This window comes from Calonectris borealis, chromosome 17, assembly GCF_964195595.1.
Source record: "Calonectris borealis chromosome 17, bCalBor7.hap1.2, whole genome shotgun sequence".
NCBI lineage: Eukaryota > Metazoa > Chordata > Aves > Procellariiformes > Procellariidae > Calonectris > Calonectris borealis.
Genome location: NC_134328.1, coordinates 13,091,921 through 13,106,347, shown reverse-complemented (window position 1 = coordinate 13,106,347; position 14,427 = coordinate 13,091,921). Strand labels below are relative to the sequence as shown.

General features: G+C 41.9%; 2 protein-coding genes across 6 annotated transcripts; one reads left to right on the top strand and one right to left on the bottom strand.

The window, feature by feature from the left end:
• Positions 1-2,305: 2,305 nt before the first annotated feature.
• FAM217B (family with sequence similarity 217 member B) lies at positions 2,306-10,285 on the bottom strand. 5 transcript variants are annotated; one of them, XM_075166637.1, is made up of 5 exons: positions 10,221-10,285; positions 8,568-8,773; positions 7,268-7,379; positions 7,081-7,166; positions 2,306-6,487 (listed from the first exon to the last, which is right to left on the bottom strand). In XM_075166637.1, the coding sequence occupies exons 2-5, from the start codon at positions 8,660-8,662 to the stop codon at positions 5,296-5,298; spliced, it is 1,485 nt and encodes a 494-aa protein (XP_075022738.1). In that variant the 5' UTR covers positions 8,663-8,773; positions 10,221-10,285; the 3' UTR covers positions 2,306-5,295. The 5 variants fall into 5 exon arrangements, with proteins under 5 accessions (XP_075022738.1, XP_075022742.1, XP_075022739.1 ...); XM_075166641.1 differs by having other exon boundaries at positions 8,573-8,773; positions 10,221-10,263; XM_075166638.1 differs by having other exon boundaries at positions 10,217-10,250.
• A 751-nt stretch (positions 10,286-11,036) lies between these two features.
• Positions 11,037-12,808, top strand: PPP1R3D (protein phosphatase 1 regulatory subunit 3D). The gene has a single exon (XM_075166634.1). It carries the CDS (start codon positions 11,280-11,282, stop codon positions 12,201-12,203), a length of 924 nt encoding a protein of 307 aa, XP_075022735.1. The 5' UTR covers positions 11,037-11,279; the 3' UTR covers positions 12,204-12,808.
• Positions 12,809-14,427: the final 1,619 nt, after the last annotated feature.

Sequence of the window (14,427 nt, the reverse complement as noted above, 5' to 3'; positions counted from 1 at the left end):
GAGGAAGGAAGGCAGGTGATCTTCTGAGATTCACTATTAACAGGACAAAATAACAGTATCCTATCAGCAGCGCAGGATAGGATGGTTTAGATGTCAGGAAAACCTCAAATAGTAGAATGTTGTGATTGTAAAATTCTTGTGTGGTATCTCACAGAGTTGTTTTGTAATGCTTAATATAAAGATTACAAAAATAGCAAAGCAAAGGCATTTTCAGCAATAGGAAATGCCATTTTTTCCCTTTGAATCTCTCTCCCTTCATTTTCCTCTTGATTAGTCTCAGCTGATCACATGAACACGCACTGTGTGAAATTAAGTTAAGCATACTTATCCATGTATACCAGCAACATGAGAATGTGTTTCTCTGCAAGCATCTACCCACATGTCTTTGCTGTTCTTTGGATCATGTTCTAAGTGTCATGGAGATTATATCGGAGAATGTGAAACTCAATGATTAGTGCATTTAAAAAAAAAAGGTATGAATACAATGAAGGACATTTTTCCTGTTACTTTCACGTGTTACGATGCCTTAACACAGCCATTACAGAAGTGACTGCCGTGTCGAGTAGAAATAATCATACAGCTTTAATTACCTAGCTTGGCCATCAGCAGCAATATAGCTGAGGGATGCTGAACTACAAGCTCTATCCTACACTGCAGTGAAGAAATTTTCTAAAAGAAAAATTCAGAGGAGCCATCTTGTGGATGATGAAAAAAACACAACTAAGTAACAAATAGGCAGTATCTCACTTTTAATATAGTAAATATACAGTAACTTTGAATTACAAGATCACTTTCCAATGAAATTACTAGCAAAAATATCCATAAAAAAAATTCAAATAAATAAGAACACATGATTACCAACATCAAAAGCTGGGCTGCAAATTCTCAGTTAATTGAGTTCTAGTCTTTCCAGATAGAGTGGTCTGTTTAATTATTTTTCAGAAGAAAACCCATAATGCCAATGGGAGCAACAAAGGCTCAATTCCTTTAAAATAAGGCAAAAAATAGTACATTATAGGCAATTTCATACCGTAGAAATTACAGCTATAATATAGGCTCCAAAAAAGGTATCACATACTGACTGAAAAAACTGTCAAAATACTCTCAAACTTCTAACAAGATCCTTTAAATAGCAAATACAAGATAAAAGTTACCTCAAGCAACAATAAATGAAACACAGAAAGGACACAAGCAGTAACGGGATTACGGCATAATTAAGCAGTCTGGAGTCCAACAAGACAGTTTAGTCCAACGAAATAAGCATAACCAGCCCCTGCAGCATTATACCCCTCCGCCATCCTGTTGGGCATGGGTCAGCAGCAAAGGCAGAGGGGCACTGGCAGCACACAGGCGGTAGGGCTGGGAGCTACAGTCACAGCACCCTGGGCCAGGCATCGGTGGGAGATGTGAGCTCCCTACTTCTGGCAACCCGTTACTCTAAACTCAAGTTTCTCAGAACGAATACTGCTGAGCCTTTTTGCCTCCGTGAGAAGCACTATCACCCGACAACCCTGAATGCGTACCAGCAAATGTAATCCCTCATTTGGAAAGAAAAATACATTCCACCTTACCAGCCTTAACAAGTGGCCACGCCATGATTTAGGATACTGAACCAGCAGTAGGGATTGATTTGAGTCTTTCTTGCAAGGCTCTTCCGCTTGAGGAGGATGTGAAAGCCCTCTTCCCAGGATGGTATGCATCGCTCACACAATGAAAACCCCTCTTTGGAGCAACTGAGTAACTGCAGAAAGCTTGATACCTGTACTGCAACAGAACGAGGATCTGGAGGCATTGTGCAGAAACTGAAAGCTACTACAAGGTGTGAGGAGGTGCGGGGGAGGTAAAACTTTTAACTGACCACAGTATTTCACTGCAGAGACGCAAGTAATGGAGAAAAAAGAAACATGTAAAGAGAAAAACAATATTGTTTTAAAATATTTCATGTTATGGATTAAAAATACAGTTTAGCATTACTAAGGAAAACAGTTTATACATATTTGAGTAAAATTCTGTTTCTTCACATCTTTGTAACAGGGTAATGTCATTGAAAACAGCAGAGTTGTTCAAAGTTTATTCTAGTATAACTGAAGTAGAATCTGGCTATTTATTTAAAATGCAACCTGAGCCTATTTGTTCTGTAGGTAGTCCTGCAGAACATTGAACCTTTGAATTATCTAGGAAAAAAAAATCACTCTGTTTAAGTATCTCACATCACAGTAAGCATCATCAATGCTAGGCTTAGACACACATAGGATCATATTGCTACACATAGTGGAAAAAAATATAAATAGCCACACAAACACTGTGCTGTGGAAGTATTTTAATTGCAAACTGAATGTATTTGATGGAATAAACTTTTCTGCTATATTCAGAAGTGCTTCTAAAGATAATATCCATCAATACAAAATGAAGGAAACATAAACCATAGTCCTCTTCATAAAAGGAGCTCTTTTTATCTATAGGCCCAGAACATAGTCAAGTTAAAATGGAAGCAAAAGTGCTGCAGGATAAAATCCAACCTTTGCAGGTCTGCTGATGCTAAGAGCTGTTTGTTGAGGAAAACACAGAATTTCTATTTCTGTACGTGAACAAAGAAGACTGCGTAAGAAGTGTCAAATCAATGAACAAAAATTAAGACTTGTGTGATTATCATGTGAGACAAACTAACTTGACCAGATCACAGCCAGAGCTTAATGATGAACAAGTACTCAGACTTATTTTAGGTGGCATCACCATCTCCACCTGCTTAACTTTTTAGTCTCCAACAACAAATTGACATCCACCAGATCACAAGCACTACATAAAACCAAAATTTTCCTAGGTCTGTGGGAAAATACTTTTCTCAGTAACAATCACCTTTGCTCTAGTCAAAGTTGACTGAAACACTGTTTATTTATTCTTTAAGAAGTGATCATGCAAAATGTGCCTGTATCTACACGCCTTCCTTATAACCTAGGAAAGCATCAATATAGAGTAACATTTCAGAGGAAAATTTAGCATACACTAATACTCAGTGCTATAATAACATGCTAAATTAATTACTGCATTTAACAGAATTTGTTTAAAAAAACTGCTATTCTGATTATTGACTTGATCCAGCTCACCTTGCTTTTGATGCTTATAATAGTGCACTAAAACAGCGTACTAAAATCGTGCACTAAAGTAGTGCTTACTGGCAAGAGCAGTCCTACTAACTTTCACTACTGTTAATGTGAATCAGGAAAACTTGACTAATGAAGGTGTGCAGAATTTGGCCAGAGCTTGAAATTCTAGCACTGGATGCAAGAACCTTTCATCTAAAACCAGCTAAAATAGATGATGAGTCCGGAACAAAACAAAAGGATGAAATAGCAACAATAGAACGTGCTGGTCCTCTGCAGTTGCTGGTGTTGAATGCCATCCTCTAAGTTTCACCACACCGCTGACACAGCCGATTTATTTGATCTTTGAGCATGTCAGATTAAGTTTCACTTTAATTGCATAGAGCTGAATGTACATGCAACTACAATTCATTTTAACTGTAACTTCACAAATACTGAATATGGAAATATAATACTGTATATTATATTTGTTTCCTTTATCAATTTAAAATTTCACATTTGGTCTCCAGTAGACTAGGAAAAAAACACTAAAAAATTTCTTAGACTATTCCTGAGCAATGTTTTTATGTACTGTAAAATACTCTAGTTTATTACTACATTTATTAATATTCTCACATTTTAAACTACATATAAATCCATGCTTTGAAATTTTACAAAGCTGAAGATCTGGTAGGCACAATGAAAGAATAGAAACAGCTAAGCATCTTAAAACCAGGATGAAATCAACAAGAGAAGTGCAATTTAACTATATACATAATGTACTCTTTAGTATTTGCTACTTTTTCATTTTCTATCACAATGTGAAGGATCCACTTGTAAAATCTGGTCCATCAGACCTCAGCTCACTTCTCATAAACAGTTCATTGTGACTGGTGGCTGAGGATGAAGTTAATGCTGCTCAGTATTTCATTTTAACATGAAGGTACAAAACATCCTTTAGAATTTCATCTTTAACAAGATCGTGTCCCCAGCTGATTTGATTTGAAATTGTAACAGATGAACTGACACTTGAATACTCACTACACTATCCTTCATATTCTCTTGTATCTCACAGACACAAAAGAAAACAGAGGGTCCGAGGACAGGACCCAGTCCTGGTTGTACAATTTCTTTCTGTAGGGTGTTGCCCCATGTCACTTCACTAAATCTTGAAACAAGAAGCCAAGCTAACTGAAGTAGACCGGACCATGGGATAAATAATAGTCATCTCGGGTGACTGAAAATAGGTATCTTTTGTATCAAAATATATCTTTACTTGAACTTACAACAGCCTTTAAATTCATCCCCTAAGAGTCTATTTTTTATGTTTTTAGAGACTACCACTTCTGCAAATTAGGCCACACAGTCTTTAGTAATACCCTCATTTTGTATTAGTCATATATATCCATATGCAATTTGAAATTTGGTCATTTCCTCTAAATGACAAAAAGCATCAAGGCTTACAAAATGAACTTCAAGGAAAGCTGTCTGTAAACACAGTGAAGATTTCTGGGTATAAAAATATGCATTCAATTTTCTTAATCTGTCACTATTGAAGCTGTCTGCTCCCTAATAATTTTTTGTCTTAAAAAGAATCCTTTCTGCATTAAAATATTTCAAAACATTATCTCCATTCTTCTTCTTATAAAAAAAATAGTGTCTAATTCATCAAAAAAATCCAATTCATCATCTTCTGTGAAGAATTAGAATTTGACTTTGCATAGATAAGCATGCTTCATTACTTTATAAACACAGTTGAGCCCTTTTCATTCAGAAAACACCACCATCAAACCTGTCTCACAAAATAGTACATCTGTTCAAGAAAAAGAGCATGGATCCTATTCTCTCAAATACATCAAGCTAAGCATAAGAAACACCACAGACTTCAATGGACTTCAACTGGTGCAAATAGGAGGACATGTTACAATGATACATTTCTCTAAACTTTCATACTCTGCTATTGTTATCTTCATTGAGCAATTGTAAATATTTTTGAGGAAAGACCAATGGAAGACACTTGCCTTCAGGGAAAAGATTTCCTGCTGGTGTTGCTGGCTTAACATCGAATGTATTGAAATGAACAGTGCTGACTTAGAACCATGCATAAAGAACATATTTTTCTGGGATCTTCCCATGAAGAAAACATGCCCCTTCTGCATTGGCCAAATGCTTTCTAGCAGTCAAGAAGCATCAACATTTACTCATGAATTTTTCTTCATTTAAATTTGCATGATGTTTGCTTCATGCCATTTGTTTTTATTTTCCTGTCCCCTGATGGTTTCTTAGAAGGAACATAATTGTTGGCATTGCCATTTTTCTTTGGATTTGTACACGTGTATGTTTTTAAGCCTTTGATGGGAGCAGCTGAACCATGAAATACTGGGGTTTGCTTAGGCGGTCTGATATTACCAACGCTTTGAATTTTAGAACTGTTCTCAGAGGGCTGCATATTGAGGAGCTGTTGCTTTGCAGTTGGTTTTTTTTTCAGTTCACTCCTTACTTCACCAGATTGTCTCTGAGAAGACACTGCACATCCCATTCTCTCAGAAAGTTTCAAGTGACCTGGATGAGAATATAACTGGCGACCTTCTTCACAGCATGAATCTCCCCTGTGACCTGAATAGCTTCTGGGCAGCTTTGTAACACTTTCTTGGGGAACCACTTGCTTGTTAGGCAAAGGGCTGAGCAATGCTTTGCCTTTGCCAGGGCTTTTTAGGGTACGGATGGAGCTGGGAGCAGTCTGCGGTCTGGCTTTGATTGCCTTTCCTTTCTCATTCTGTACAGTCTGCATTTGCAGCCATTCCAGCTGCAAAAGGCGATCAATGTATTTCTCAAGAAATCCTGTTGGCTTTGGTCGAAATTCAGTTTTACCCTCTACATTAACAAAGATGGCCAGTTGCTTCAAGTCCCATGAGTTGAAAGGAGGTGGGAGGAAGTCGGGATAGTAATATTCCGATTCTTTAAAACCCGTATCAGGAACATGTTCCAAACAAACTGGATCAATTTCTTCAGCTCTGAGAATGAGCTCTGGTGGTGTGCAGGGAGATGGAGGAATGGGAATCCTTTCTGAATCAGAGAGATCACTGGCACTATCATCTTCAGCGTCTTCTTTAATAATTTGTACTGATTCAAAATCAAGAAACATTTCATCTACAGATGCTTCTTGCCATTTAGAAGAGCATGGACCAGCTTCAGCAACATGTTCTTTGTGATTCTTTTCCAACTGTTCTTTTTTACTGCCATAAAAATGTTGCATCGGGACATCTTTAACTCTACAGAAGCTACCTTGTGTGCTGCCCTTTATACTAGGAGGGATCCTGTGCAGAAAAGATTCATTTTGCCTTCTTTCTGGGAGACTCATCTTTGGTCCTTGTACTCTGTGCAGTGATGTGCAAACACTCATGATCCTAAATAAAAAGAAAAGTCATATCCTGTTAGAATCACAGAATAGTTTGGGTTGCAAGGGACTTTTAAGGTCATCTAGTCCAACCCCCCTGCCGTGGGCAGGGACATTTCGACTAGATCAGGTTGCTCAGAGCCCCGTCCAGCCTGACCTTGAATGTTTCCAGGGATGGAGCACCTACCACCTCTCTGGGCAACCTGTGCCGGTGTTTCACCACCCTCATGATTAATATCTTTGGAACAACAGTTTACAAAGGTCTTGCTACCTCCTTCAAGGACATGGATCTACAGGAATAAACCTAAAATTTGCATGGAAACTTAGTAATGAGGTAAAACTAATATCTGCTGGCAGAGGTAACACTGCCTACTACCGATTTTTTTTGTTTTATTTTATTCTGATTTTGCCTTAGAAGCTAAGTAAGAAGAAACTAAGTAAGTTTCCAGATTGATAACTTAAATTTGTTGTCCTCATAAATGCTGAATTCTGGGATCAGTTAAGCCAAAGGCAAAACACAGAAGCCATGATTTCATCACAAGCATTTTATATACCAATTTGAAGTGTCTACAAATTAAACAGACATTCTCAACATGACATTACCTTTTTGACTGAGTATTGTCATCCAGCTGGTTTCTTCCCTTCTTAAAAATACTTGGTTGGTTACCATATTGAGTGTCATGGGAAATCTGAAAAGATATGAAAGTATGTGATGTTATTAAGAAAGCTGACATAAACTAAGAACCCTTTTTCTGTAAACAAAAAAAAAAAAAAAAAAAGAACTATTTACCCTTTCAGTGGTGCTTGATACATTGTTGCCCAATCTTCCAGGAGAAGATTTCATATGAGAAATTGGTTTATTTAGTCCTTTGGTGCTTGGATGGCTTTTTCCATTACTGTAACTAGCAAGGATTAAACAGAATATCACATATAAATAGCAACATATACGATCATCAGAATAGAAATACAATAAAAGTTTAGAGTGCAATTCAGTTTAAAAAAGAGAGGGTTGGTTGCAACTATTCTTAGACTTACAGTTCATCAGAACTATGCCATGGTCACTTTTTATTTTTTATACTACTGATGCACCACTATATTTTTAATACTACTAATGCAAAAGTGAATAATTCAATCAGATGATATAATAATAGAACTTAGCCCTTACATAGAATTCTCTGTCAGAGAATCCCAAAGTTACTTTGGGGATAATAAATAGTAAATATTAGAGACTACATATTTAGCTACTAATTTCTATAGTGTCTGGTACATGGTCCTACTGCAATTTAACAAAATTAATTATGAAGTACAATATGAAGGTCACTGCAAGCCAAGTCTTGCTTGCCTTTCTCATTTGCATACTTCAAAATTTGAAGGATTATTCCTATGAAGTTAAGGAGTGGAAGTGGGCAGAGAGCATACAGTCTATTCTGGTATTAATACAAACTATTTCACAACAAAGGCATAAACAAAATTCACCATTTCATGTTATACTGGAGTTGTGGAAATATTAGTAGGAGAAAAACTCATATGCAAGCAAAAGGAATGGCATTACTGGTCTGGACAGCTTAAAACTAAAATACATATTTCCTCAATTAAATCAGATACATTTCTGTGTAAGCACACAGAATCATTAAATCAGTGTATTCTGTAAGAATCAGAAAACAGTGTTTGTTCTACAACAAAGAAATATTACTAATTTTAAAAAGTAAAGTTTTTAAATATCATTTTAGAACAGGAATAAGCACACTGTGCCCTCCCAGTCTAATCTAGTTTGACTGCAGTTCAGTTAATTTGTCAGGCTGTACACCTTGTTCACAGTTTTTATGTCAGTATAGTCAGATTTTGTTTTGAAAAACATGATTTTACGAATTCAAGAGTTTATAAAAGAATGAAAATAAGTCTTGTGTCTCCAGCATTGATGCAGTCACCTCTGTTACTTTGTGACCTGCATGATCATAAAGCACAATCATTTCTGTTGCTGTAATCAGAGGAGAGGATGATAATCTGAATAGTACAGCCATGCACTTATTAACTAATCTACAGTATTTAGAGATTTCTATGACTAGAAGGAGAGAAAATAATTTCCTTACTTTACCATTCCTTTGTGGTTTTCATTGATTTGGCTTTCCTTTTTCTGTGTCTCTCTGTGCAGTAGTAAGGGATATTCTTGGATGCCTGGTCCCATTATCACTCTTTTTAAAGGGTATCTGCACCTTTATTTTTACATAATCTTCAAACGACTCCAGTCTTTTGGGTTCATAAGACACAGCGTATCAAATGCAAACATCACCACGTCCTAGAGATGCAGTAAACAAACACCATGTGATTCCTCCCAGTGTGATTTATTTTTAAAGCAGTAAGATAAACATAATCAGCTACCAAACAGTACTGGAAAACACTGTCCCCTCCCCCAGCGCTCACTTAATGGGAACCAGCATCGTTCGCCTTACTATTGCCGATCCATGGCGAGCTGTCATCGCCCCGGGTACAGAGAGGAGAGCCGAGCAGGAGAGCAGCCGTGCTCCTCCTCCCAGGGGCACAGGTTGGCCATTAAAGCTGCGGAGCACAGCGGGCCAAAGCCAGCCAGGGGAGACAGGCGCGGGCTTTGCGGTGGGAAGCCCTGCTGCTGCTGCAGCCACCGGGCACAGCCAGCCCCAGTACCGCATCGGTACCAGGGGAGGCTGGGCCAGCCGCCCCGCAAACCACCGAGCTCTTGCCGTGTGGTTTACAAGCCCGTCCCTGAAAGATTATTGGTAAAATACAGGAAAACATGAGGGTACAGCGGCATTAGAAGAGCTACTTTTCACTGTGTAATGTGCTCATCATCATTTTGTTCCTCCTGCGCAGCATTACATGTATTGACTGGAGCCAAGTATCACAGTCAAATGGTGGTGGGTGTTTCTGCTCTTAATTTAACAAGAACAGATGATCAACCACCCATGTTCTGTGCATGTTGAGTTGTCCTTTTTGTGTCAGAAAATGCGCTCTTCCTATATTCATATATGCAAATTTTGTATGCAAATACTTAATTGTTTTCTTTTTCCAAAACAAATCTGTCAGTACTCATAAACTCCTACTAAAAATACTCAGAGCAGAATCTGTAGCATTCTTTTATTTTCCAGAAACTGCATTCCCATTCCAGGGTGCACAGATTTGCAAAAGGTGACAGATGACTAGCACCTATATACCTCTCCTTACCCACCTTTACTTTTGTTGCAGTGCTATTTATATATTTATACTGATATTCATATCTATACCTATCTACGTTTGATCCTGTCACATTTCTGAAACGCCGCTCTCCCCCTCGTCTCCTTGGCGGAGGAGGGAGCGCAGGGGAGGATGCTTGTTCCGGCGCGTGTGGGATCCCCGTTGACCGGGACCCTGGGCTTCCAGAACCACACATTCACGACGCCGGCGGGGCAGCTCACCACCAAAGAAGAGCAAATGTAATGCAACAGCGGCTGCAGGCTGGTTTCGTGGCTCCGAGCTGCGATGGCAGCCTGTGCCCGCAGCGGCCGCAGGCGGCCGCCGAGCCGGGCCCCGCTCCGCTCCGCTCTCTCCCAGGACGCGCCCGCGATTCCCGCTAGTAACTGCCCCCGCGCTCCGTAACGACAACGACCGGAGGGCAGCTCGTTGACTGACGGACCGCCTCCACGCGTTTGCTTTCCTCCCCCTCAGCCCCACGCCCCCAGCCCCCGCCACTGCCGCCTCTCGGCCCCGCCAGGCCCCCGCCCGCTACCTGCCTTCGCCTCAGCCGCCGCCGGCAACTAAGGGCAAGTCGGGGGCAGCGACGTCAGGTGGGCAGTGCGCAAGCGCGCGGCGGCGGCGCGCACAGGCCATCGGTTCGCTGGTGCGGGGAAGGGGCGGGCGGGAGAGACTCCGCGCATGCGCCGTCGGTGAGGGAGGGTGCGCCGCACCCGTCTCCGCCGCGGGGCGAGCGGGGCGGCCGGCCGGGGCCGGGGGCGCAGGGGCAGGCCGGGCATCGCCTTGCCTTGCCGCGGGGCCGAGGGAGGACTGTGCAGCTGATGTGGGCTGTGGAGTCCCCAAACGCGGATCCCTCCCCCTCCAGCCACAGTACCGAGCCTGCCTCCACAGCCCCGCCCGACAGCCCCCGCCGCGACAGCCCCCGGGCTCCCTCCAGCCTCTGCAGCAGCCCCGGCCTCGGCTCCGGCTCCCTCCCGCCCGACAGCCTCCAAGCCTTCCCCAGCCTCCGCAGCCCTCGCGAGTCGCCCAGCATCCAGTGTGACAGCCTGGAGTGTCCCTGCTGCTGCTGCTGCTGCTGCAGGAGCGTGGGGTCCGTCGGCGTCTGCGAGGACAGCCTGCAGGCCGCTCTCACCGTGTGTAACGACCGAGGGTGCTTCAGGGCGCGCCACAGCAACCCCCAGGCATCCAGTGACCTCTCTGACAGCCTGGAGTCCTTCGGTGTCCAGCACGACAGCCTCCAGTCAGTTTCCAGCCTGTGTGAGAGCTTCAGGTCCTTCAGCATCAAGAGTGATAGCCTTGAATCCCTTTCCAGCCTGAGCAACGGGTCCGTCAGCCAGCACAGCGACCTCGAGTTTACCAGCCAGTGAGACCGCCTTCGTCTCCCCATACAATGCACTAGCCTCTAGTTCACCTCCAGCTACTGAGAGAGCTTCCAGGTTTCTGCCCTTCGTTCAGCAGGCTACGTTGTTCCAGTTGATTTTTGCTGCAATAACCTCAAATACCGTCCGTGGCTGCCATTGCCAAGTTACGTGCTTCAGAGAGGCAGCGGTCATTATTACCTGCAGCGTTAACACTGATTTTTTTGTCATCGGTTAAGAATGGAGGTACGTGGTCCTCGGAGGAATCCCAGCTACCTCTCTGATCTCTATCAGAACATGTTACGGGCTGAAGAAGCCCTGGGACAAGGGCAGCAGCAGCCCCCAGCAGTCCATACAAATAGCAGCATGACTCTTTGGAGCAGTACCGCAGCCAAGGGGGGCCCCCAGCCAAATAAACTTCAGAGCAGCACTTCTTCCAGCTGTGATCCGGCATTACGGCCTATCATACGCCGCCGAGCGAGATCTTTACCTACATCACCCGACAGGAGGAAGCGGGCAGCAGTGCCATGTAAAGTTCCTGGATGCCAGAGTCGTATGAACCGGGTGAGATTTGCTGATGCTTTGGGCTTGGAGCTCACTGAAGTGAAAGTCTTCCAGACTGGGGAGGATCCGTCGATCCCTTTGCATGTCCTTTCCAGGCTCTCCATAAACTCAGACCTCTGGTACAGCAGCTCGGACTTGGAGTTTACCATGCAGTGCTTGGTCCCTGACTTCCAGCAGCCTGCAGACTGTATGGATTTCTCCTCCCGACTTCAGGAGCAGCAGGTGTGTCTTGAACGAGTGACCAGCTCAGATTTGGGGCTCAGTGGCACCATCCAGGTTCGCAATGTTGCTTTTGAGAAGCAGGTATCTGTGCGATACACCTTCAACCAGTGGAAAAGCCTCCATGAAGTGTGTGCTCATTGGCACAGTAGCATCCCTGAGAAAAACAGCCAGGATCAGGTTGATGTTTTCACTTTCTTTCTTCCTGTACCTCCTTTCCTCCTTCAGCTGTGCTCTGTTGTCCAGTTTGCAGCAAGGTACCAAGTCAACGGTCAGGAGTATTGGGATAACAACAGAGGCAAAAACTACAGTCTTACCTGCCGGACTCACCCCCTTAAGATACCTAGAGAATGTGAGGAGAGCTGGATCCACTTCATCTGAATGAAGAAAGTGGATGCAGAGCAGCTTGTCAGTAGTCTCGGTGGCGCTCTCTTCCTTGGCGTGGCTCTCTGCTCCTATGGCAACAGCCTCCTCTTTGAAACCTGGCAAAGTGTTCCAGGGCAGGGAAGTAGCCAATGACCCGTACAAACTGTTCTAAACCTCTCAGAGAGAAAAAAGGGCCAAAATGTGTATTGAGTTACATCTGTTGAAAGGCCAAGTCATTTCTTGTAGCGTATGAATCGGTGCAGAATGGTTCCAAGGGATGCTGTCAGACTACCAGAAGGCAAAACAAGACACTTCATGTTGCTAGTAATATTCTAGGTTGCATAGAGTATTTCTAACTGTTCTATTTTACCGTTTTGTACTGTCTGTTTTCTAAATGGACAGTGTGGCTTTACTGTTTTTTTTTCTAATTATCTCACCAAGTCTGGGCACTATTCTATTTATGCATAATTTGGATGGCAGACACTGTAGAGAAATACTTTATATATATATATAAAATTAAGACTGTAAACATGTTAAATATTTCCATTAATATTTGGGTTGGAAATTAAATGTTATTATGAGCAAAACATACATGAAAATGTCCCATCAGCCCCTCTGTTTCCCTTAAAAAAAAAAAAAAAGGTGCCTTTTCTTATATCTAATGTTTGCTGTAGGCAGGATTTGCTGTAGGGAAGGATTGTTACCAAAGTTTGTGTAAGGCAGATCTTGGGAAGTTCTCATCTTTTTCAGGTGATGATGCACAAGTAGGCTTTTTCTCTAGGTGGTGGTACAGGAATTGTCCTTTCCTTGTGCACCTGTTTTTACTAAGGGAAACTAGAGCAATTTTGCACTTGCGTTGCAATTACAGTTGAAGATCTCAAAGCACTGTATGAATGCTAATGATCTTCTACTGTTATCTGAAACAGGTAAATTTAAAAATCAAGAAACGGATATGAGATATAGATATATATAAAAAGAGACAATACAGGGAGCTGGTTACAGAGCCTTGGAGTAGTACACTAGAATCGTGAATCCTGTCTGTGTGTTGCCCAGCATCCCAGTACTACTGCAGTAGTATCTTTGAATTCTTTAATCAACTGCTTCTCATTATTAACCAGTTGAACTCCAAGACTGCATCTTTTGTGACACAAAGTGGGCACTTCAAAGCAAAATGATGATTTTACTGGTAAATTGATACTTACATGGAAACATAAACAGAATCACTTCTGCAGCAGAGAGGGCAGAGTAACACATGCAGTCTTCCCATGCTTCTTGCTCTGCCACTTTCATTCTATGGTTTTCAGTGTGGTTTAAGATTGGCAACAGGCTTAAATATCTAGTAAGTAAGAGATTGTCCATGATTTTTTTCATACATATTCATCACTGCATGCAAAGTTTAGCTCTATACGCTTAGCATAAATTTTCAAAACTGACTGGCTGGATGTATTAGAAAAGCTGCCTTTTAGAAGGATTATACTATGAAAATCGGGCCACTTATTCAGGCATCTTATTTTGGATTGCTGCTTATTCATCAAAATCACAAGTTGTTTTTAAAATCACAGTTGTAAGCAACCCACAGCCAAGTATATATTAGTCCAAAAAGTCTACTGAGTAATTCTGGAAGTGCAGAAACGCTGCCAAAATGTATGTGTCTGGCAACTTAATGTTACTACTTAGTTGTGATACCCATTTAGCAAAGCTAGGATTTCAAGTGAAGAAGCTGCCTGGTTCCGTTAGTCTTTGGCTTTCAAAGGAACTGAAGTCATGAATGATGATTCTATGAGCTGCTGAGCACCTCTTGCAAGAGTACTGAGAAAACTCAATCCTATTTGAAACTTGAGAATTGACTGTGTTGTCTGCTTTAACTTTGTATTGGAGCACCGTGAGGTGGAATGTTTAAGTTGAAATTGTTTTGAAGGAGTAAGTGAGGCTGAGGTGCAATTGCCAACTACAGAGAGGAAAGAGTGCTGCCTGCTTTCAATCCACCTGCGTTATTTTCTGTATCTGGGTTAGAGGAGTGACCATTACCGATCTGGCAGCAACTCCCGTCTCCTAGAAAAATCAATGCAGGGACTGGAATTCTAGTCTTCTTCATATGGCACAAAAAATGAGAGCTCTGTAAGAAGGAGCGCCTTCTAATTACAAGGGTTTTTTGCCTCCTATGGTGGGCTTCATATGACTAAATGACGCATGACAATATAGGACATAACATATGAAGAACATATCTGAACATATGTTC

Excerpts from the sequence above, each read along its gene's own strand:
- FAM217B (XM_075166637.1), bottom strand. The coding sequence starts at position 8,662 with ATGGGACCAGGCATCCAAGAATATCCCTTACTACTGCACAGAGAGACA. Across the intron at positions 7,380-8,567 it reads AACCACAAAGGAATGGTAAA|TTACAGTAATGGAAAAAGCC; the intron begins GTAAGGAAATTA and ends AATCCTTGCTAG. Across the intron at positions 6,488-7,080 it reads GACAATACTCAGTCAAAAAG|GATCATGAGTGTTTGCACAT; the intron begins GTAATGTCATGT and ends CTTTTTATTTAG.
- PPP1R3D (XM_075166634.1), top strand. The coding sequence starts at position 11,280 with ATGGAGGTACGTGGTCCTCGGAGGAATCCCAGCTACCTCTCTGATCTC.